This window comes from Sinohyriopsis cumingii, chromosome 19 (assembly GCF_028554795.1).
Source record: "Sinohyriopsis cumingii isolate HCF-2022 chromosome 19, ASM2855479v2, whole genome shotgun sequence".
In the NCBI taxonomy this organism is placed as follows: domain Eukaryota; kingdom Metazoa; phylum Mollusca; class Bivalvia; order Unionida; family Unionidae; genus Sinohyriopsis; species Sinohyriopsis cumingii.
The window spans coordinates 14067512-14091560 of record NC_142979.1 but is presented as its reverse complement, the minus strand read 5'-3'; the positions used below and the strand labels follow the sequence as shown (position 1 = coordinate 14091560).

General features: G+C 35.0%; 1 protein-coding gene across 1 annotated transcript in view; it reads left to right on the top strand.

The window, feature by feature from the left end:
• The first annotated feature begins 5663 nt into the window (after window positions 1-5663).
• Window positions 5664-24049, top strand: part of LOC149775159 (4-hydroxyphenylpyruvate dioxygenase-like) — a 30649-nt gene continuing 12263 nt past the window's right edge. Inside the window, exons 1-8 of the mRNA XM_089944056.1 lie at window positions 5664-5715; window positions 5817-5843; window positions 12431-12493; window positions 13644-13748; window positions 14264-14309; window positions 15215-15297; window positions 16615-16808; window positions 21469-21546. Coding sequence (XP_089800182.1) covers window positions 5713-5715; window positions 5817-5843; window positions 12431-12493; window positions 13644-13748; window positions 14264-14309; window positions 15215-15297; window positions 16615-16808; window positions 21469-21546 — 599 coding nt within the window. The 5' untranslated portion in view covers window positions 5664-5712. The remainder of the gene's footprint in view (window positions 5716-5816; window positions 5844-12430; window positions 12494-13643; window positions 13749-14263; window positions 14310-15214; window positions 15298-16614; window positions 16809-21468; window positions 21547-24049) is intronic.

The window sequence follows — 24049 nt, the reverse complement described above, 5'->3', positions numbered from 1 at the left end:
GCGTACATGTATGTATGTGTATTTGTTTTGTCCTTAACAAAACACTTGTCCCTAAACACAAAAAGTGTTTGTGTGTGTGTATGTGTATGTGTGCGCGCGTTTGTGCGTGTGTTTTATTTTGTGTGTGTATGTGTGCGCGCGTACGTTTTGGTATTAGTGTGTTGGCTAGTAAAATTTTTATTTTAGGTAAGCACTACTTTATTGATTGTTTTGTAGGTGATATGGATAGTTGGTGAGAGGGAATGTTTTCCTTCACGTCCGTGCTTGAAATTCGCGCCATTCAACATTGAATTAAAAAAATGTGCAGCAACATCGTAGAGAAAACGAACAAGTTGCAGGAGGTATTAGATGATTTAGGAACGGTGGAGGACATATTGGTGAGAGTATAGCATGGGTGTTATAACCCCATCGTGTAAAGATGGAAATCAACAATTTAAGATGAGCCAAAGAAAGACTTAAAAAACGATTAAAAAGGAAAAAGAAGAAAAGGAGGATTCGGAGGAAAAAGAGAAAATCAGAGCTTACAATAATAAGCTTGAAAAAGAAGAAAAAATGAAAAGAGAAAAAAGTCGAAATAGTGGTGAAGGAAGAAGAGGAGGAGGAGGAAAAGGATGAGAAGAAAATGAATAAGTTGTTCTTGTTGTTGTGGGGTTTAACGCCATATTTCAGCACACGATAGGCTATACATGGCGGCCAGTATTAATGGTGGAGGAAGAACCCGGGAAACCCCGGAAAGAACCACCGACCCACGAGAAGCTACTGGCAAGCTTTCTCACATACCCACATTGGCTGTTTCCGAGACTCGAACCACTGCAGGCAGCGGTGAAATGAATAAGAATGTATAGGAGAAGATAAGGTGCTGGTGGGAAAGAAAAAGACAAGATATAAATTAGAACAAGAAGAAGAAAACTAAAGGCCCTTTTCAGGGTCCATCCGTTGTCTCAAAAACATGCTTATTCTGTCTTGCCAAACAATTATTTTTGTCGAATTTTGTGTGTGATAGATTTATGTCCACAAATATATGTTTGTGTGATATGTCCATGTCGCTGTCTATGTCTCAAACCCTGTGTCAAACCACATCTCTATGTCTCTATCTGTCCCAAGACTAACGCATACTGAGGTCGGCCCCTTGCAACACTGTTCCGCCTATTCGAGGTCAGCCACTTGCAACACTGTTGCCAGTGTCTAGTACCGTGACGTCACCCCTGCTCAATTATTTTTCCCTAGACAGGCCCCATGTTAAAAAATCCCATATTGCCCTATAGTGCCGTAACTCTGTGTGTCAGCCACTTAGTCTCTAGTAAAAATTGACCATGAAATACAAAAATAGGGACATAGAAATAGAGACATAAAATTAGCATGCTTAGCGACACTTTAGTGACACTATGGAGGGGAAAAATAGACATACAAATCCAATGGATAAAAAATGTAGCTAACTAATCAAATTAATAAATAGCCCATCTATAAATAACTACGAGATCTCATGCTCGGTTCAGCTAAATCTCAGAACCTCTTGAACAGATCTCTTCGTCTTACTTACTTACCGACACCTTAGCGACACTATACAAACAAAAAAAAAGGGACGTAGAAAAGGGACATTATAGAGACACATTTAGGGACATTGTAGGGACATTAAAATTATGCAACAATTGTAATCCACATAGCTATAGCGTACCCAATCATATGTCCCTAAATACAAATATTTTATCAAGCACGATTGATCACAGACTAGCTCAGCTGACTCCTCAAATCTATAAATAACTTATTATTAAGTACGAGATCGGTTTATCTCTTCGTCTTGTGTGTGTGTGTGTGTGTGTGTATTTTTTGATTGTGTGCGTAGGCATACGTGTGTATGTATTTTTGTTTCTGCTTGTGTGCATGCGCTTACGTGTGTTTTTGTGTTTGTGTGCGTGCGAGATTATGTTTTGTTTTTCCCTTAGCAAAAACACTTGTCCCTAAACACAAAATAGTGTTTGTGTGTATGTGTATGTGTGTGTGTGCATTTGGTAGTAGTGTGTTGGCTTGTAAAAACTTTAGGTTAGCACTCTCATCACTATGGATTGTTTGATAGGTGATTCTATGTCTATAAAATTATATGTTTGTGGGTATAGTAGATAGGAAGAAAACTTATAGATTTGGACTAGATAATCCGTCCGGTCATTTAGCATACAAAACATTATACATACATACATATAATTTTAAAAAATATTAAAAATAAATATTACAAATAACACAATACAGACAGAAAGACTCTGGCAAAGTCACTTCAAATAATCAAAATAACTTTAAAAGGTGAAGGAAATTAACCCAGGGCCGTAACTAGCCTTTGGGTTAAAAATACAACCCCAATCCGAAGTAACTGGTGGAAAACAGGCCCACTGTCAGCCCGGACAAAGGGAAGAAAGTACACCTTTTAACTTCATGGGATAATAAAACTCACAGATTTGATGGATTAAAAATAGAAAAACCCTGCAAATTTTTTTATAACGCATTATTGTTTTCTAACAACTACGCTTACAGACCTCAGGGAAGGGCGGGGGAAACCCACACCCACACCAAATACACTTTTAGAAAAACAGGGTGTCATTTCTATGCTCTAACCAGCCATACATGCTGGGATGGGGCTAAGGTATGTCAACAAAGCCCCGCCAGGCGATATTTTTTTTTTGTATGAACGGTACGGGTTCCCGCCCCGCCAGGCGATGTTTGTGTTTATGTTATGTTTGTATTTATGTTATGTTTGTCTATTTGTCTGTCTCTATAAAGTTATATGTCCCGCTCCGCCAGGAGTTATATAAAGTTATATGTCCCGCCCCACCAAGTGTTATAGCTTTTTTTTCTCGCTGGCACTGTTTTGCCCGATTGATGTCAGACACTTGCAACATTGTTGCCAATGTCCAGTACTGTGATGCCACCCCACCTGTTCCATTTCCCTTGTCGCTAAACAGACCCAAAAGTTGTGGACGCTATTACAGGCCCAATATTTTTGTTGACGCTATACAGTCCCAATATTCCCCAGGTTATATTCCCCTTGACGCCAAAGTTGCCCGCGACCTTTTTGACTGGGATTTCCATTGTCGCTATACAGTTCCAATCCCTTGTCGCTAAAAAGTCCCAATCCCTTGACGCTCTATAGTCCCACCCATGTTAAAATTATGTTAAATTCCCCTTGGCGCCAGGGTACAACCCCCCAAATTTGACATAAAAAGTCCCCCTGACGCTAAAGTATCCCACCTCACTACTAATACGGTTCAGTAAGTACCGACTATTTCAGTAATGGGTGTCATTTTATTTAAAAAAATTGATTATACCTACCTTTAAATATCGATTTACTCACTTTATTGTTATCCGCCTACATCTGTATTCCTTTAAAAGGTCATTATTTACACGCCCCGATAAACATATATGGCAAAACTCAGTTTTCATTGACGTGGGCAATTTTGACCCCATAGGCCACCACAGGGGCTTGTATCGTTGCTTACAATGTAACTGTCAGTCATACATATAGTATAAAATAATAATATCTTACACTAATGCATGACAGATAGTTACATTATAACTTACAAAAAACGATACGAGCCCCCGTGTACGCCACCACTGTAAAAGCCCAAAGTGATCAAATGTAATGTCTGGGAGTTTCTTGATTACAGTCACTGTGCAAAACATCCGTTAATCAAGACTACATATACTTTGTTTAAATTGTATTAATAATAAATTTTAGAAAAAAGTTTTATTGATGAGTAAATGTGCCTCGATGACCACACTGACGTAGACCACAATTGGAAGCCAGTTCTATCCCACTGTTATTTACTTTACCTCTTATTTCGAGTGATACATGCTACTTGCATGATGAAAAATGTTATTCCAAATCCTAGAATAATTTTAATCATGATTTGGAGTCAATTAGCAAAATTGTATAACCTTATAAATGAAAATGATGTACAAATGGACGAAACTATATAATCTTATAAATGAAAATGATGTAAAAATGGACAAAATTATATAACCTTATAAATGAAAATGGACAAAATTATATAACCTTATAAATGAAAATGATGTACAAATGGACAAAATTATATAACCTAATAAATGAAAATGATGTACAAATGGACAAAATTATATAACCTAATAAATGAAAATGATGTACAAATGGACAAAATTATATAACCTTATAAATGAAAATGATGTACAAATGGACAAAATTATATAACCTTATAAATGAAAATGATGTACAAATGAACAAAACTATATAATCTTATAAATGAAAATGATGTACAAATGGACAAAATTATATAACCTTATAAATGAAAATGATGTACAAATGAACAAAACTATATAATCTTATAAATGAAAATGATGTAAAAATGGACAAAATTATATAACCTTATAAATGAAAATGGACAAAATTATATAACCTAATAAATGAAAATGATGTACAAATGGACAAAATTATATAACCTTATAAATGAAAATGATGTACAAATGAACAAAACTATATAATCTTATAAATGAAAATGATGTAAAAATGGACAAAATTATATAACCTTATAAATGAAAATGGACAAAATTATATAACCTAATAAATGAAAATGATGTACAAATGGACAAAATTATATAACCTTATAATTGAAAATGATGTACAAATGGACAAAATTATATAATGTTATAAATGAAAATGGACAAAATTATATAACCTTATAAATGAAAATGGACAAAATTATATAACCTTATAAATGAAAATGATGTACAAATGGACAAAATTATATAATGTTATAAATGAAAATGGACAAAATTATATAACCTTATAAATGAAAATGGACAAAATTATATAACCTTATAAATGAAAATGATGTACAAATGGACAAAACTATATAATGTTATAAATGAAAATGGACAAAATTATATAACCTTATAAATGAAAATGGACAAAATTATATAACCTTATAAATGAAAATGATTTACAAATGGACAAAATTATATAACCTTATAAATGAAAATGATGTACAAATGGATAAAATTGTACTCATTGATCTGGTAGTGGTACCTAAATGTAAATTTTATGAAGGAAATTTATTAACATTTATTCTAACATGGCTTGTGTGCAACCTATTTCCTTTGAATATTTTTAACCAACATTAGGAATGTCAATCATTCTAAATTATCACTAATGCATGACAAATAGTTACATTGTAACTTACAAGAAACGATACGAGCCCCCGTGTACGCCACCATTGTAAAAGCCCAAAGTGATCAAATGTAATGTCTGGGAGTTTCTTGATTACAGTCACTGTGCAAAACATTCGTTAATCAAGACTAAATATACTTTGTTTAAATTGTATTAATATTAAATTTTAGAAAAAAGTTTTATTGATGAGTAAATGTGCCTCGATGACCACACTGACGTAGACTACAATTGGAAGCCAGTTCTATCCCACTGTTATTTACTTTACCTCTTATTTCGAGTGATACATGCTACTTGCATGATGAAAAATGTTATTCAAAATCCTAGAATAATTTTAATCATGATTTGGAGTCAATTAAAATTTTAGGGCTCCGAAATTGTCGTTCGTGGATTAGATACGTTCGTGGGACATGGAGGTGCGGTTTGATTCTTCATATTGATTGGATATAGTCCTCGAGAAATTAGCCAATTATATTAGCAGTTGTACAGCACATAGGCAGTTGGACAAGTGACAACAGAACGTGGAAATGGTATGTGGTTGTTCATTCAAAAGTGTGACTGAAATTAACATTTTATACGAATTATCAAACTTCATTAATGCTTTTAATGAATTATCTGTCTTTTCTTTCAGACAAGTTATACTGACAAAGGCCCGAAGGTAACGTAAGTTTGATTCATTCACTGTCATAGTCCGTGCCCTTGACTTAGGATCACTGTGTATGCTTGAACTTGGATCGATTGCCGAAATTTTCCTATTTTATCAATAGTTTCAGGCAGAAACATAACCCATATTTGTCCTGAAAATAAGTCAAGGCGGAGTGGATTTACCTATATGTTATCACAAAGATATATTTTATCAGTATCAAAGTAAGTACTATGAAGGTTGTAGGATACTTCGGCCTTGAATAAGAATTACAGTTGTCAACTGAGTTGGGACTGACCGTTTAATTTTGCGAGTTTTTGGGTGGGTAGGTAGTGCTGTTGATTGATAAATAAAAGTGCCATTAACATCGCAAGTTTTTGTTATAAATAGCAGACTTAAATTTCTTCGATGCAGTCTTGACCCGTGTAGGAGTCGATTTGTTTATTACGGAGTGATCATCCTTCATATTTGGCTTATCTTCGGTTGTCTCCCTTGAGATTTATTTGCAGTTTTTTCCCGTTACATATACATTAATCCTACAATGTTAAGATATCGACGTTAATATTTATATTTTGGGGGTCGCCGTCTTGCTGCTTAAATAACGGCGCTGCGTAGCATGTTCCGAGGTAGAGTAACATCAGAAGAAGTAGAATTTTCAGGAATATCGCACACTTAGCAGCCCATATTGACACTTTTTTAAAATACAAATTCAAGTCGTGTTGTTTAGATCGATTTTACTTACACTGATGTCTTTTTTCTCACAAATTAAAATTTCACACGCGCTAATGAGTGTGTTTTCAAGTTCCTTTGACCTTCGTTTCAGTTGGCTGGAATGCGATTGAAACCGGTAATTGCCGAAATCGGAATAAGTTGAAGTATATTTCTTGAACGAAATGAATTAAAATATATTAATATTTATGTATATTTAACTTGTGTTGTTTGTTTGTTGTTTTTTACGTTATTTCTCGATGTCCTGTAGGTTATGTAAAATTGTATTTTTGTAGTTGACCTTGTCCAAAATCCATGTCAGTTTTGTAAACAACATTTGTAACCTTTTCCTGACTGAAGAATAAATATTGGGATTATTATCTTGGCCTTATTCAGGGACATCAAAAATAATATTGTTGGAAATAGAGACTTGGATTTATAGAGAAATTCAAACAGTGATATACTCTTGGATATTATTAGTGTGATTAATTAACAGACAATTATTGCTATTCAAGCCATCATTACGCTTTTTTTCACCAATTACGTTTTCCATGAGACTGTATATAGATTAACGCCTATTTGCAACATTTAAAAAATAAAATAAATATAAAGCAATACATTTTGTCAGTTTATTGTTATCTCTTTAATTCCACTCATAAATTTGAGAATATTCTTTTTAAAAAAAGTAACTGCTCGTAAGAATAGCAAAAGAGTATTTTTCTTATTTGCTTTTTATAGCAACTGTATATGACTCATTTTGCCAGATGTTAAGTAAAATGCTTTACAGTGTGAGTTTTGGATGTTTTATGATGGAGATGTTAGAGCAGATGGATCTTTTAAAACTTCTAATAATGTGAAATCAGAAAAAGTGACAAATCAAAACTGCTTTACAAACTTTAAAAGAAGAATATGAGAGTAATGTAATACAGCACTCTGAGCACCTGACTGTGATCATTGCAGAATTCCAGTTCATGACCATTCAGCAAAAGTTACACATGTAAACTGGTTGAAGTGAGTGCTAAATATAAATAATTTTTCACTATATTTTGTTTTTGTATTCTGGTTCTAATCCATATGGAGTTTGCCCTTTGTGACAAGAATTTGTACCAGCTGTAGAAGCAGGTAAAAATGTGTCATTTTTATATATGCATGTGTTCTGGCATGTAATTTTTTTGCCCAAATTACGCTTTTTTTGCCACATATAATATCAGTATCAATAATTACGCTTATATCTCTCGGGGGGTTGGGTTGACATGGTAATAATCATTTCCTCCAGTCAGTTTTTGTCAGTTATTAGTGGTGGTTCCACTGATATGTCTAACAAAGAGGCAGACATTGTTTGCGTTCTTTTGAGTGCAAGGTAAATGTTATTAACTTTCATTTTATACTATTGAATTTAAACTATTAAACCAGAAATTAAAACTATTAAGCCAGAAATCTAATTTGAGATCCATTCCATTTATAATGTAAACTTTTAAACTACCAATTTAATTTTAGATCTATTCTAGTTTATTTAACATTGTTAATTCAGTAATTTAGTATTTCTTCTTAGGTTTAAACTCACTTTGTTGGTACAGAAAATGTAGGTAGACAGTGAAACCATCAGTCATGCTATAGTGAGCCTTTTGTCAGAATTATCTGGGAATGAATGGATGAAAAAGATTGTTTAAATGGGAATAGATGGTGCATCAGTGATGTTGATGATAGTAAATAACACACACAAGAATTGTCCGCATTACAGAACAAAGCATATAAACTGTTGATAAATTTAATGTAAACTGTAATAAAATAACAACCTTTTTTTCTTGTTTTATTTTATTTTATTGTATAGATTACTCATTGGGGGGGGGGGCAAGTGGCCAAGTGGTCTAAAGCGTTGACTGTTACAGATCACTGCTATCTCATCTCTTTCTGTGTGAGTTTGAATCTCAGGTTCGGCCAATGTGGGTATGTGAGAAAGTTTGTCATTAGCTTCTCGTGGCTTGGTGGTTCTTTCCAGGGTTTTCCTAGGTTATTCCTCCACCATTTATAATGGTCACAATGTACAGACTATCTTGTGCTGAAAAGTGGCGTTAAACCCAACAACAACACATTTTTCAGTCAGTATAACCATAAATGATAATTACCTTCTATCAGTCAGAAGGACCACCAGTTTTCAAAAGCAGGAAGTCCTGTGGGCTTCCTACTTAAAAATGTTTGTTTTGAACCCTGCATGTTGCAGTTTATAGTGATGTCTACCACTGGGGCACCTGACACCAGGCCAACCAGTCCTAACAATAGCCTCTTAATGTTGAGCACCAGACAAGGCAGCTGTTGGTACCATTTTTATAAATCATTGGTATGACTGGGCCAGGGTTTGAACCTGTGACATCCTGCATCTGAGGCAGATGCTCTAACAACTGGGCCACCAGAAGGGTCAGCAAAAGCAACAGAAAATTGCACAAATGTCATTAATGATATATAAAGTACTTAAACAGAGATGCTGTTAGGGCGTAAGATTGCATGAATCGTGCAAACTTTGTATGAATTACAAAATTCACACACTTGGCGAACAGTGATGTGCTAGATCTCCTGCATATTAGTTGAAAGTCCCACATATGAAATGTGCTCTGTGAAGTATACAATTTTTTATTTAACCGTTCTTCTTGTGATATCTGTTTTTCAGGTAGTCAACTGTTTACACATCTGGGTTCTTCAGACATGACATCAATAATTGCTAAACTAAATTTTATTGGCACATTATGCCTTGGAATAAGCATTATACCATAGTTTGAACCATCCATGAAGGAGGTTTTACAGATGCATGTTTAAAATTCAGGCTACCTGGTAAATCCAAAATGAAGTATGTGGAGAGAGGGAGAGGGAAAAACAAAACTGAACTTGCAACAAGTAACTTACAAGAAACTGGAACTTTGTAGCAGTTAGGTGTTCAGTGGGATTTTAATACGGTGTTTGCATGATTCAAAGTTGCATTAGCCCATCAAGACTATACAGTACATTGTTTTGTTAGGAAGATGACCGATACTGTACTCTATTAACACTTTGTTTGGCATTATTTCTGTTTTTTCTTTCTATTAAAACTTCCTGTTATTACGGGTCTGAAAACAGATTAATATTTACTATTAAAATATCAGAACGCTGCACTACCTGTCCCCCTCACTTCATTCCCCCATCCCCCCAGCTTTTCACACTCAGTTGGTAAAGCGGCAGAGTAATCTAACAATAAACTTAGGAATGGGCTGTAAATAAATGCCGTCATGATATGTCTCCCCAACCCTCACCACTACATCACTGTCTCTCTTCCTTTTAATGAAATATTAAAAACAGTTATGCAACTTGTGGTATATAAATGATACAGCATATATCCCTTGTGTGTGTGTGTGTGTGTTATGAATTTAAAATTGTGTATAAAATGTGCAAGTTAAATTTGACTCATGTTTGGTAAGGCACGGAGCATACTATAATGAGCTGTAATAAGAAAAAATAATTTTTTAACTAGAGCCACAAGGCATATACAGTACATAGCAAGGTTTGTGGATGAACTAAGGTGAAACCAACATTTTTACTATTTTATAATTTGTCTGGAAAATCAATGGATTTCAGAATAATATGATTAATGTACATAAATGGCATATTGTTTCAAGTTAAATATTGCAAAATGTGCACAAGTGAAATAATTGCATTTTCTTTTAACCTTTTTTGTTGTGAGATATAGCTTAAGCTGTACAGTGTTTTAACATACTGCAGTTGCAGTTCATAATATCCTGGTATTATTTGAAGATTAAATGTAAAACAGATAAAATGTTCAGCCAATGACTCTTAGCATTTTTATTTGGCAAAAGGTATTTTGAGTTTTTCTTCCCATCAAGACAATATCTTTTTCATCCAACTATAGTTTTAATTTTTGCCCATACCATTGCCAAATTCTTACTATTTCTAGCAAGACTAGCAAAATTGTATAACCTTATAAATGAAAACGATGTACAAATGGACAAAATTATATAACCTTATAAATGAAAATGATGTACAAATGGATAAAATTGTACTCATTGATCTGGTAGTGGTACCTAAATGTAAATTTTATGAAGGAAATTTATTAACATTTATTCTAACATGGCTTGTGTGCAACCTATTTCCTTGGAATATTTTTAACCAACATTAGGAATGTCAATCATTCTAAATTATCTCTTATTGTGTTAATACCCTTTATACACACCATTTAATTGTGTAATTACTCCTTACACAAAAGATTTTATTGTGTAATTATCCTTGAAACACACCATTTTTCTGTGTAATCACCCTCTACACACGCCATCACATTGACCTTCACCATCTCATCATTTTGTGTTTGTCTTTTTGTCACTGATTGATAATAAGTCTCGTTTCATTACCAGTACCGGTAATCATTTATCAAAAAACCTTTTTCTGGTATTTTACAGTGCTAGAGTGCCTTAAAACCACAATCAATCAATCAATCAATAATAATGTTCCCATTAATCAGTCTGGTTATTCACAGTTAAAAAAAAGAGGCACCATCTTTATCTTTCAGTATTTAAAAATAAAATGCTTTACCATGCTTAAGAAAAAAAAATTGAATTTATTTTGTGATTATAGTTATATTATGTGTTATCTTGCCTGTTTGGAGTAAACAGGTTCATTATAAACATAATACACTTGAAATTGGCGAATTGGATTTAAACTCTTGTTAATTTATATATGCCATAAACATTTTGACATAGATAATTCATACAGTAGTGTTTTCATTCTTCAGGTCATGACATGCAGCTTTTAAAATATCAAAGAACTACAGTCACTTAAAATTACTGCCTTTTTAAAATCTGTCCGCTTTTATTTGTAAGTTACGTGCTGTATGTTTTTTCTTGTTGTATCTGGTTGTTGGTTTTTCTTGCCTGATTTAATTTCATTATTTTATTTGAATGTTTTTGTGCTTGATTTAATGTTGTTATTGTTGGGTTTTTTAAATTTTTTTTTAAAAAAGCTCGTTAGAGGTTGTGTACCATGTAGATCAGCCATGACTTGAACTATAATAACAAGTGCACAGGAAGTCTTGGTTTTCTCAGATGAAACATCAGAACCAAAGATAAAGACATAGTGTTAAATAACTTACAAAGCCTTGGTTAGACCTCAGTTTGGAACCAAATACAAGTTAGAAAAGTTTTTAAAAAAATTAAAAAATACAAAGAGTACTTGATGTGTCAAAATTGGACACTAGTAAAGTGCAGGCTAAAACTAAACTTGGTTGTCAGTACCATTAGGCCATCGCACAGATGGTCATTGGTCATGTGGTCATTTGTATGCAGACGTGGACTGGGCAGAGTCCTCTCTCTCTCTCTCTATATATATAATATTTAAGGTATGAAACATTAGTAGGTCTTTATAACCAGTCATGATGACCAGTTGTACTTAGATTTGAGTTAATTACTGGGATGCCATGCAAGAGTTTTATGCAAAAAAGTCCTGTATCCATGACAATGTGCACTTAATCAAGAAGGTATGGGGGTTGGTGTATACATTTAAGGCTATGGGTGCTGTAATCCACAGACCAGGTTAAAATCTCAGTTGAAGACATTTTAATTTTTAATTTTTTTTTATGCTGTATATTTTTTTCCATTTTTAATTTTAATTTATATTTTGATTCCACCTGTAGGATTGTAGGGTCCTGGGATAGCACTTTTCACTCAGTCTGGTGGATAGTTATAACTATATATGAATTTCCATTTTCAACAATTTCTCTTTAGTTTAAAAACTGAATATATATTGCAGAAAAATTTAGTGTAAATAGTAATTGAAAAAGTATGTAGATCTGTGTGGTTTGTAATCATTTGCAAGGCTTACAAAAAAAGTTCTGTTATTTTAAACTTTTTTTTTTGCAGCCAGAATCTGGAAGATTTGTTTCCTTCCACCATGTCACATTCTGGGTCGGCAATGCAAAGCAGGTGAGTGGATGATTACTGTTATGATGATTGCTATTATCATGATATTTTTTCTGATGCGTAATCTGAAGCTTCTGTCAAACCCGTTAAGCTTATGTGATGCATAGCCTTAGGGATCACTTTTCTGATGACTTCAACATCCATTTTGAGATTCTGCATTTATTATGTATGATCTGATTCAGTTTAGTCACGAAATTTGATGAATGTGTGCTCATCTTGGAGGATACTATTCTCAAGGCAAAAGCAGATCACAATGACCCACTTTTCATTTTCCATTGCTGTAAGGTGTTTGCATTGAGCTCAGTTTTTCAGACACAATTGTAGGTAAAATTATTATACATGATGTTCATCTTCAAGCATACAACCTTGAAAACCTTTGGAATTTGGGGGGGGTTTTGACAACTTGAATTTTGAAAAGGTTGATATCCTTGAAAATCCTTGAATTTTGTTGAAAAAAACTTTAATTTTCCCCAAAACTTATTAACTTTTCTTTGAGAGTACACAATATTAAAACTGAATGAAATATATCACTTTTAAAATGATACTTGTAAAAACTATGTAGAATTTTAAAAAATTGTGGGATCAAATTACGTATAACATAGGCTGTTACCAGATGATTGGTGAACATACAGCAGTTTGCATGCAGTAGGCACTGGAACCGTATGAGGCTTTGAGTGAAAACTCACTCCTGAGCTCCAGTGTTTTTGATATTTGGGTAAGGTAATGTGTATGTGTGATTTGGATTTTTAATGCAGCTTTAACAATTTTTCAGTCATTTCAGTATGATGTCTGCAGTGTGGCAGTTTATTGTGATGCCTAGCACTGGGGCATCATGTCACAGACATGTAGCATGATGTCCCACCCAGTCACATTATCCTGACACCAGGCCAACCAGTCCTAACACTAACCTCTTAATGCTGAGCGCCAAGCGAGGCAGCTGTATGTACCATTTTTGTAAGTCTTTGATATGACTCAGCCTGGGAGAATCCACGACCTTCCGCATCCAAGGTGGACACTGTAACCACTGGGCCACCAGAGCAGTGGGATAATGTACTGTCCTTTGTATAGTTTGATGCACTGTATATTACCTTTTTAGGCATGGATAGTTTCTGCAGAATTTTGGCTGATGTTTGTTCTGGTTGGTTATTTGTAGTCAGCAGCCCATTACTGTGCTCGCCTGGGATTTGAGCCATTTGCCTACAAGGGACTTGAGACTGGAAGTCGTAAGGTTGCTGCCCACGTCATCAAACAGAACAAGGTATGTTTTATTATATAGAGACAGTAAGTTGCAACATACTGAATGGCATGTATTTAATTTTTATAATTCACAAATGTAGAATGAACATGGGGTTGAATCTGATGGTAAGACTTGAACAAGTCTTACCATCATTAGATTGTTTTAACTTAGTAATTTTACTGTTTATTTTTTAGCTTAATGATTTCATCAGTTTTATTGTCATCAAATTTTAATGCTCACTGACAACATGTGTTTTAAATCAGAAATATGAAACAAGCATACACTTCTTATAACAGACGTGTCTGATATTGGACATTTGGGATATATGGTATATCCAGTCTAATACTATGAACCAAAGATGAAACCAATGTAATTACTTAGGTATGTCCCTTTCTTAACAGATCTTAAGAATAACGATATTAAAATGTTGATAATTGAAAAATTATGTTTCTTACACTTAAATATTTATATTTTATGTTTCTGACACTTAAATAGTTATATTTTATGTTTCTGACACTTAAATTTTTATATTTTAGATTTTGTTTGAGTTCCAGAGCATGATAGAACCGTTTGAGCCAAAAGGTTTGTTTTTTGCATCACCAGTAATACTGTGTTTCCTCATTACAACAATTTTCTTTAGACAACACAAGTACGGACATGGATGCCTTTTAATTGGTTTATTTAGAATTTTGGGTGCTAATTGTTTAATTTCCTTTTATTTTAATTCTAGGCTGATGTGAACCTCAGTTGTTGTGTTTTCAAACCATAACATACCCTGTTTGGTTTTCAAACCATAACATACCCTGTTTGGTTTAAAACCATCACATACCCTGTTTGGTTTCTTGCTTGTTTTTTTAACAACATACCTACCAGGTGAAATGGGTGACTAAGTCATTTAAAAATGAAAACTTCACCTACTTCTGTTAGGAAAACTAAAATGACTTTGCCTTTGATTTTTTAGATGTACATTTTGAGTGTAACTTTTGAGATGCTCTCTCACCTTAGTCGATCATTAAGTCCAAAATATATGGGACAATGCTGTGTTGTGAAATTTGAGAAGCGCGATAAAGTCAAAGTTTTTTTGCAAGGTCACAGTGATCTTACTTGTATAGCAGTCTGCTTCAGTGGCTATCTGAATCTTTCTTAAAACTTAAAACTTATTTAAGATTATGATGGCCAAGTAAACCAGTCTATTGCCTGAAGACCCTGACTTAGTGAGTGGCTTTGTAAATAGGGGACCTGAAGTTATTACAATTTGTTTCATAATAATTAACATTTCTCATTTAATTGAAATTTTATTGAACGGATCTACTCTGTATTGTTTGAAAAGCAGGTGATTTTTCATGTAGTAAAATTATGTCCAAGCTCAATAATGAAACTGTGTGAAAATATGATGCAAATAAGAGAGGTGTTTTCTAAACAGCTTTAAGGGTATGGAATATTTTGCACAGTTTAGTTTGGCTGATATGTGATTTATACTCTTTCAGAGATGGCAGATCATTTGATCAAGCATGGCGATGGTGCGAAAGATATTGCATTTGAAGTTGAAGATCTGGATTCAATATTCAAGGTTTAAGTTTTTATATACTGTTAGTCTTTCAGATTCAGGCTAGTTGTTATGCTGTTTGTACAAGTCTTTCAGATTCAGGCTAGTTGTAGTTTTCTTTTTATTTACCACATGATTACTGTTATTTGTGTTAATATACCAATATCATAATTTTCATATATGTAACATGCCTTGTGACATAACAGATGACATAATTATGTCATTGGAATAGAAAGGCATAATGACGCAGGCATTTGAATGAATTTCACAACACTGTTTGGTTGAATGAAATCAGTTTTTCACCATGCGATAAATTGATACTTACATTGTTGTACATTTCAAATAAAATTGATGAAACTCGTAAAATAATTTAAATCTGTTGCATGGCTTGACTTGCAAAATAAAAATTATTTGACTTTATTAATGAATTTATTTGGAATGAGCATCATCCTCATTATATCTCCTACCAGTATTGTTTATCACATACCTGTTTATTCTCATACCTTTTGTTATTTATCACATACATGTTTATTCCCATACCTTTGTTATTTATTACATACCTGATTATTCTCATACCCTTGTTATTTATCACACACCTGTTTGTTTTTACACCTTGTTATTTATTACATACCTGATTATTCTCATACCCTTGTTATTTATCACAAACCTATTTGTTTTTATACCTTGTTATTTATTACATGTCTATTTATTCTTGTACCATTATTATTTATCACATACCTGTTTATTCTCATACCTTTGTTATTTATCACATACCTGTTAATTTTCATACCTTTTGTTGATTATCACATAATACCTTTTATTATTTATCATGTACCTTTTTATTCTCATATCATTGTTATTTATCACATACCTGTTTATTCTCATACCTTTGTTATTTATCACATACCTGTTTATTTTCATAACTTTTGTTGATTATCACATAATACCTTTTATTATTTATCATGTACCTTTTTATTCTCATATCATTGTTATTTGTCACAATGCTGATTATTCTCATACCTTTGTTATTTATCACATACCTGTTTATTTTTGTTTTAAATCCTTGTTTTCTTTGTGCAAGAAGAGTACACATGGCACACATAGGCTAGAACTATTACTATGTTCACATATTTGATTAGATATGGCTTTAAATTTTCAAGAGTAAATAATGATGGAGTAATTTAAAACTGTTTTTGTGATATAAAATATTTCTTTAAAGGTTTAATTTAAGATATCTTCAGAGATCCTTTGATTTTCAGTTGGTTGTTACGTTTATGTAAAAAAAATAAGAGAACTTCAGGGAAATCCAGTTTAAACCACTTCAACCCCTTTTTATGTCAGAGGGCACAGGAGCGAGGGGCAATAGTTGTGAAGAAGCCATGGGAAGAGTCAGATGAGAATGGCAAAGTCCGATTTACCATTGTCCAGACATATGGAGATACCACACACACACTTATTGACAGGAAAGATTACAAGGGTTTCTACCTTCCTGGATACAAGAAGCCCACATATCAAGATCCTCTCCTCAAACAACTGTAAGTTCAAAACAGCTTCTGTTGCTTATCGTATTTCCTACCTTCACATACTACACTAGAAAATCATGGTTTGTACTGTTTGGTGGACCTAGATGTGCCTTCTCATAATGTACCAGCATGATGTACACTTTGATAAACCTAACTATGTCATCATATATTGTTCCAGCATGGATTATGCTGTTTGGTAGACCTTCATCTGCCATTATATAATGTGCTTGCATTATCCAGATATATAATTATTGGTAGACCTAGATCTGCCATTACATAATGTTGCAGCAAATCAGGGTGTTTTCTCTTTTGGTAGACCTAGATCTGCCATCACATAATGTTACAGCAAATCAGAGTGTATGTTGTTTTTGTAGACCTAGATCTGCCATCACATAATGTTACAGCAAATCAGGGTGTATGTTGTTTTGGCAGACCTAGATCTGCCATCACGTAATGTTACAGCAAATCAGAGTGTATGTTGTTTTTGTAGACCTAGATCTGCCATCACATAATGTTACAGCAAATCAGGGTGTATGTTGTTTTGGTAGACCTAGATCTGCCATCACATAATGTTACAGCAAATCAGGGTGTATGTTGTTTTGGCAGACCTAGAGCTGCCATCACATAATGTTACAGCAAATCAGGGTGTATGTTGTTTTAGCAGACCTAGATCTGCCATCAGATAATGTTACAGCAAATCACGGTGTATGCTCTTTTGGTGGATCTAGATCTGCCATCACATAATGTTATAGCAAATCATGGTGTTAGCTCTTTTGGTGGACCTAGATCTGCCATCAGATAACGTTACAGCAAATCACGGTGTATGCTCTTTTGGTGGACCTAGATCTGCCATCACATAATATTACAGCAAATCATGGTGTATGCTGTTTTTGTAGACCTAGATCTGCCATCACATAATGTTACAGCAAATGATGAGCACACCATTTGCTGTCTGTAGGATTTCCTGGCTGGTTCGGAGGTGCGTGACATGCCGGCAGAACAGGATACATGATATGGTTGCATACACATTAAAATTTTCCATGAGATCTTTGAAGGAAGCATTGGTGATGCATTACAGTTGTGAAATTGTTGCTTTCCTTGCAGTGGGATTATGTATGGGATGATGTGGTAACCTACAGGTTGCGGGGATTACTTAAGGAAAATATTTGGAAAGATACATTTTTATTGCCAGGCACCATTTTCATAAAAATTGTAAGTTTCAGCTTTTTAAAATTTGTCCCTCAGTGATATCAGAGAAAAGTCAGGCTAAAAGTTTACCAACATGACTCCATTTTTCTGGTTTGAGATGGTTGAGACATTTTATATTCAGTTTATTAACAAAAAATTGTCAGTATTTAACCCATCAGCTTGAAATTTTGGGAAGAAAACTTGCTATTAAAAATCAACAAGGAAATGTTTAGAAAAATCTCTTGCCTGGCAATCCTTTAATTCTTAGATAGCAAAGTCAAATGCCAACATTAAAGATATCTTTTGAAACAACATGGAAAATGTTTAACATTCGATTATAAAAATATGATAAGTTATCAGTATAAATTGAAACATATTAAATATAGTTTTCACTTCTTTCCTACACTTTTCTCAATACATTGTATCCTTACTTCATTCAAACAGTCTCAACAATCATGTACATGATTATAAGATTATGATTGTACTGTAAATATTTTATAACAGTTTAAAGTTTTAACTTTTCACCAATTGACACACAGTGCATTGTATTTCTGCCTGATAGGTCAGTGAACAGAAATATATATCCATTTGATAATCTGCCTGTCTGTATGTCTGTCCATCCAAAAGTTGATCCATGAATAAACTTGTATCCCTCTATTTAATCACCATGTCACATGGCTAAAGTTGTTTTGGAGAAAACCATTTGTCACTGCTTTAATGATAGTATATGTGTGTGTGTGTATTTCAACTACCTTATTTACTCACTTATAGGTTGAGTAAAACAGCAAAGAGCCTGATTGGCTGTAGTATAATGTGCCTGCAGATTAGGGTTTGTGCTGTTTGTTCTACTGATTAGTCTTGACAAATTACACATACCCAGATCTGTTTGCACGTTATGCACTGGCAGATCTGGGTCTCTGCAGTTTGTAGTTGGACTCGTATTGTGAATGAAATAGTTTCTTGGCTGCACAGTTACCACTTTGGGAGTAGATTGAAACTTAAATCGATCTCTGGGCATTTCTTTTATACTATTTAGGTAGCAATTTGAATATTTATAACAATATGTATAGCTAACACCCTGGTACTGGCTGTGGTCACCCATCCCTGTATAGCTAACACCCTGGTACTGGCTGTGGTCACCCATCCCTGAATAGCTAACACGCTGGTACTGGCTGTGGTGATCCATCCCTATATAGCTAACACCCTGGTATTGGCTGTGGTCACCCATCCCAGAATAGCTAACACACTGGTACTGACTGTGGTCACCCATCCCTGTATAGCTAACACCCTGGTACTGGCTGTTGTCACCCATCCCTGAATAGCTAACACCCTGGTACTAGCTGTGGTCACCCATCCCTGTATAGCTAACACCCTGGTACTGGCTGTGGTCACCCATCCCTGTATAGCTAACACCCTGGTACTGGCTGTTGTCACCCATCCCTGAATAACTAACACACTGGTACTGGCTGTGGTCACCCATCCCTGTATAGCTAACACCCTCATACTGGCTGTGGTCACCCATCCCTGTATAGCTAACACCCTGGTACTGGCTGTGGGGACCCCGAGTGGCTGAGTGGTCTAAAGCGCTCTCCGTTACGGATCACTGCCATCTCACCTCTGTCTGCGTAGGTTCGAGTCTCGGATTCGGCCAGTGTGGGTATGTGAGAAAGCTTGTCAGTAGCTTCTCGAGGGTCGGTGGTTCTTTCTGGGGTTTTCCCGGGTTCTTCCTCCACCATTAATACTGGCTGCCATGTATAGCCTATCGTGTGCTGAAAAATGGCATTAAACCCTACAACAACAACTGGCTGTGGTCACCCATCCCTGAATAGCTAACACACTGGTACTGGCTGTGGTCACCCATCCCTGTATAGCTAACACCCTGGTACTGGCTGTGGTCACCCATCCCTGTATAGCTAACACCCTGGTACTGGCTGTGGTGATCCATCCCTATATAGCTAACACCCTGTTACTGGCTGTGGTCACTCATATCTGAATAGCTAACACCCTGGTACTGGCTGTGGTGATCCATCTCTGAATAGCTAACACCCTGGTACTGGCTGTGGTCACCCATCCCTGTATAGCTAACACCCTGGTACTGGCTGTGGTCACCCATCCCTGTATAGCTAACACCTTGGTACTGGCTGTGGTGATCCATCCCTGTATAGCTAACACCCTGGTACTGGCTGTGGTGATCCATCCCTATGTCGCTGGCACCCTGGTACTGCATCAGTTTGAAAAGAAAAAGACTCTCATTGAGAAGGAAAAGAAACAACTGCACATTGAGCCCCAAAAGTCAGTGGTGACAGAAAAGAAGGCTAAAGAAATCTTTGCCAAAGCTGCAAAAAGAGCTTGACGGGCATATCAACAGGTCGTGTTCCATTGGAGAAAAAGACAAGTGAATGTATGGGATTATTTGTATATAGTTGATTTACTTTGGTGTTTATTTTACAGATTTGTTATGAAAAGAGAGAAGTATAATATATTTGCTGCAAAAATTGACAAATTAATGTGACTTAATTACAATGTGAACTGACATGCACATGAAATAACTTCAGCATCAATAAGATTGGAGAACAAATTCATGTGACAAAAAATAGTGAAATTATTGAAGTCAAGTTGAACATTTTTGGTAAGTTTATTAGTTTTTCAAGTGATTATTTTGGTTTATTTTATGATCATAAGTTGCACCAGGAGCAGTTTTTATGAGTGTAATCTGCATTTTCAGCATGGTCAGGGGCACTGCCCCATGCCACCATGTTGGGGGAGGACCCACAAACCCCCATTATAATTTTTTCAGCTCTTTTCTGGAAGACCAAAATCGTGTCTGAAAAATACACAGTTAATTCCGGTACAGAAATACACTTGGATTATCACCGTAGAAAAAATTAAGTATCCCTTATCATCATCAATATTAGATGATATAAATGTCTGTATGGCTCTGTATTGTGGGGCCATGGTTGACCGAGTGATCTAAAGCATTTCGCCCTTACTGATCACTTGTCATCTCGCCTTTGTCTGCCTGGGTTCAAATCTCGGGCTCAGCCAATGTAGGTATGTAAGACAGCTGCCAATAGCTTCCCATGGGTTCTTACTATGGCTTTCCTTTTTTCTACCAGTTATTTTGGCTGCCGTGTATAGCTTATCTTACGCTGAAAAATGACATTACACCCCAAAGCAAGAACAACAACGCTGCCTAGTCTAAAATATTTAACAAACATTTGATATCAAGTTGATGAACAGATAGGTACGAGTCAGAGACAGATTATTATAAAACTTTCAGCTCAATCATCAAATAATCAAATCTGCTTATTTTAATTGGAAAAGGTTCTTGTGCAAAATTGAAAGTTTAAACAATAGTTGTGATTTCTATGTAATGAATGGTGTTGAAATAATTAGAAGGTACAAACAAAATGATTGAAAATATTTGTAATAAATAACTTATTCAGGTCAACTAGATTTTGATTATGCTTTGTTTTATTTTCAGACCCGTAATTGGTTTGAATTTTATTGACCACATTGTTGGGAACCAGCCAGATTCTGAGATGAGCAGTGTTGCTGAGTGGTGAGTACAAATAATGCTCTCAGGTTTATTTGTAAATGTTAGTGATGTTATTGTACATCATCCTTCTGATACATTCATGTCAGGTTGAGGGCAGCTATAATTCTCAGAAAACAACTTTTATTTTTTCAGTACTAGTGGCCCACCACTACTCTCTCTGGAAATATGAATTCCTGTGTCGGTAACTTGCTGGCAACCAATGTTTTTGCATGCAATATCATTTTGGTACTAGTACCCTCACCCCACCCCTTCTATCTGCCAGCATGAATCCCTGTGTAGGCAACTTGCTTGTACATGTTGTAGTTCGTGATATCATTAGTGTGCTAATGACCATATCCTTTCTCCATTTCCTCTGTAAGCATGAATTGCAGTGTAGGCAAGTTGCATGTACAGGGGTCCCTCTCTTTTACAGCCACCGCATCTGTACTGGGAAAGTGGCTTTATAAGATGGGTGGCCTTTCCAGAGGGAGACTAGATTTATGAGATGTGTATGTATATGTGTATATAGTAGGAAAGCTACACATAACTTGGAGCAGTTAATATCTTCATTTAAAAGTAGCATTAATTATTAGAATGTTCTTGTCTTAAAAACAGAGTTATTTCAAGGTAACATAAATTAATAGTTCTTATTCTTAGGTGTGAATTATGGGTGGGATATTGTTAGCATGTGCATTACAAATACATTGAAAACCATTATTTAAATCTTGGTTCATACATTGTTTTGTATTTAAAATTATTCTCTTTCCATTTACTCAATTTTCCCACTGGTAGAGAATATTCTCCTTACCTTTTACGATCTTATTTATTTGAGTCTTCCCTACAAGTGAACTCTTCCTATTGTTGTCAATTTATGCAATTTAATTTTGTAGACAAAACTTTTGTACATGAAAACCTTGTTATAAAGGAATTGATACATGTACTGTCACATGATTTTTCAGTCTTTGTCTGGTACCCAGTTTTGTTCAAAGTTGAATTTTTTTGTGTGTATGTTTTAATCTGCAAAATCTGTTTTTAGCCTATCTGACCATGCTATTATCTGATAATTGACAATTACATCTGAGCGTAATTGTCAATTTGTTTTTACAAAAATCCGCGGTGTGAAGCCCAAAGCTCTATCAAAACATTGCTGACCCCATTTCTTGCAAACATCGGCGTTATTGATATAATAAATACCTTGATTGGTGCATGTACTTTAGCCAACTCTTCTTTCAGTAACAAAAACCGGACATCTGGAAACCGACATAGGGAAAGATAATCGGATTACTTACCTTAGCATAATTAAATATTGGTTCTGGACTAATATGTTGGTTGTTGGTCATGTTAGAGGTGTGGCCTTTCTTGAGGGGTACTTTTGAACACAAACTCATTGGTGCCATGGGATTCTGGCAGTAAAGAGTGGGTGGCTGCTGGACAAGGGGGGGGGGAGTGTTCATGAGGGGGACCATTGTACATCATGTTTTAGTTTGTAATGTCATATAGTACTAGTGACCATTGTTCACTCCCTCTGAAAACATAAACCCCTGTACAAACAACTCACGTTTTAGTTTTGTCCAGTGGTCAGCAGTAATTTTCAATTGCTTGTGCTACATATCCACTAGACCTTCCTAGGTGATGTTGTGTCTGCTGTTATATTTGAATAGCCAATCACCATGTGTCATTGGAAGAATATGGAAATTTCCATGGTATATACCTAACAGCTGTCAGTGCAGCTCTCTTTCTCATTGGCTTAGTGTTGTAGAATTACACACATGTATGAGGGACAGACAATGGCAATATAGTGATATTATTGTAACTATATTTAGAACTGCTGATATTGTGATATCATTTTAGGGTCAGAATAATATCAGTATTAAATTTGAAACTATCATCAGGTGAAAGTTTAAAGCATTAGAATTCATGGTAAGTTAAAATATAGTGATCATATTTTCATGACGATATGTTCTATGAGACCACGGTGGAGACCACAGCATGCGAGGAGTTGGTTTAGGAGTATCATAATGACAACTGTATGTGTGTATAATGGCATCTGTATGTGTGTGTGGTGACAACTTTGTGATAAGTGGCTTTTGATAACAGTAACTTGCAGAGTACCATTTACAGCTAATGCAGTAACATGGTGGTGGTTTTTGATGTGAATGTGTTCACAGTACAGTTTACAGTTGATGCAATAGTTCTGGTGACTTTCTGATACAAGTAATTTTCACAGTACAGTTTACAGTTGGTGCAGTAGTGGTGGTGTCTCTTGATACAGGTATCTTCACAGTACAGTTTACAGTTGGTGCAGTAGTGGTGGTGGCTCTTGATACAAGTAATTTTCACAGTACAGTTTACAGTTGGTGCAGTAATGGTGGTGGCTCTTGATATCAGTAATTTTCACAGTACAGTTTACAGTTGGTGCAGTAGTACTAGCATACATGCCAACCATTACACTTTTGGCATAATCGTTACGCTTTTTTTTCACTAAATTACGTCTTACGCGTAACTGTATTCAGATTACGCGTTTTTG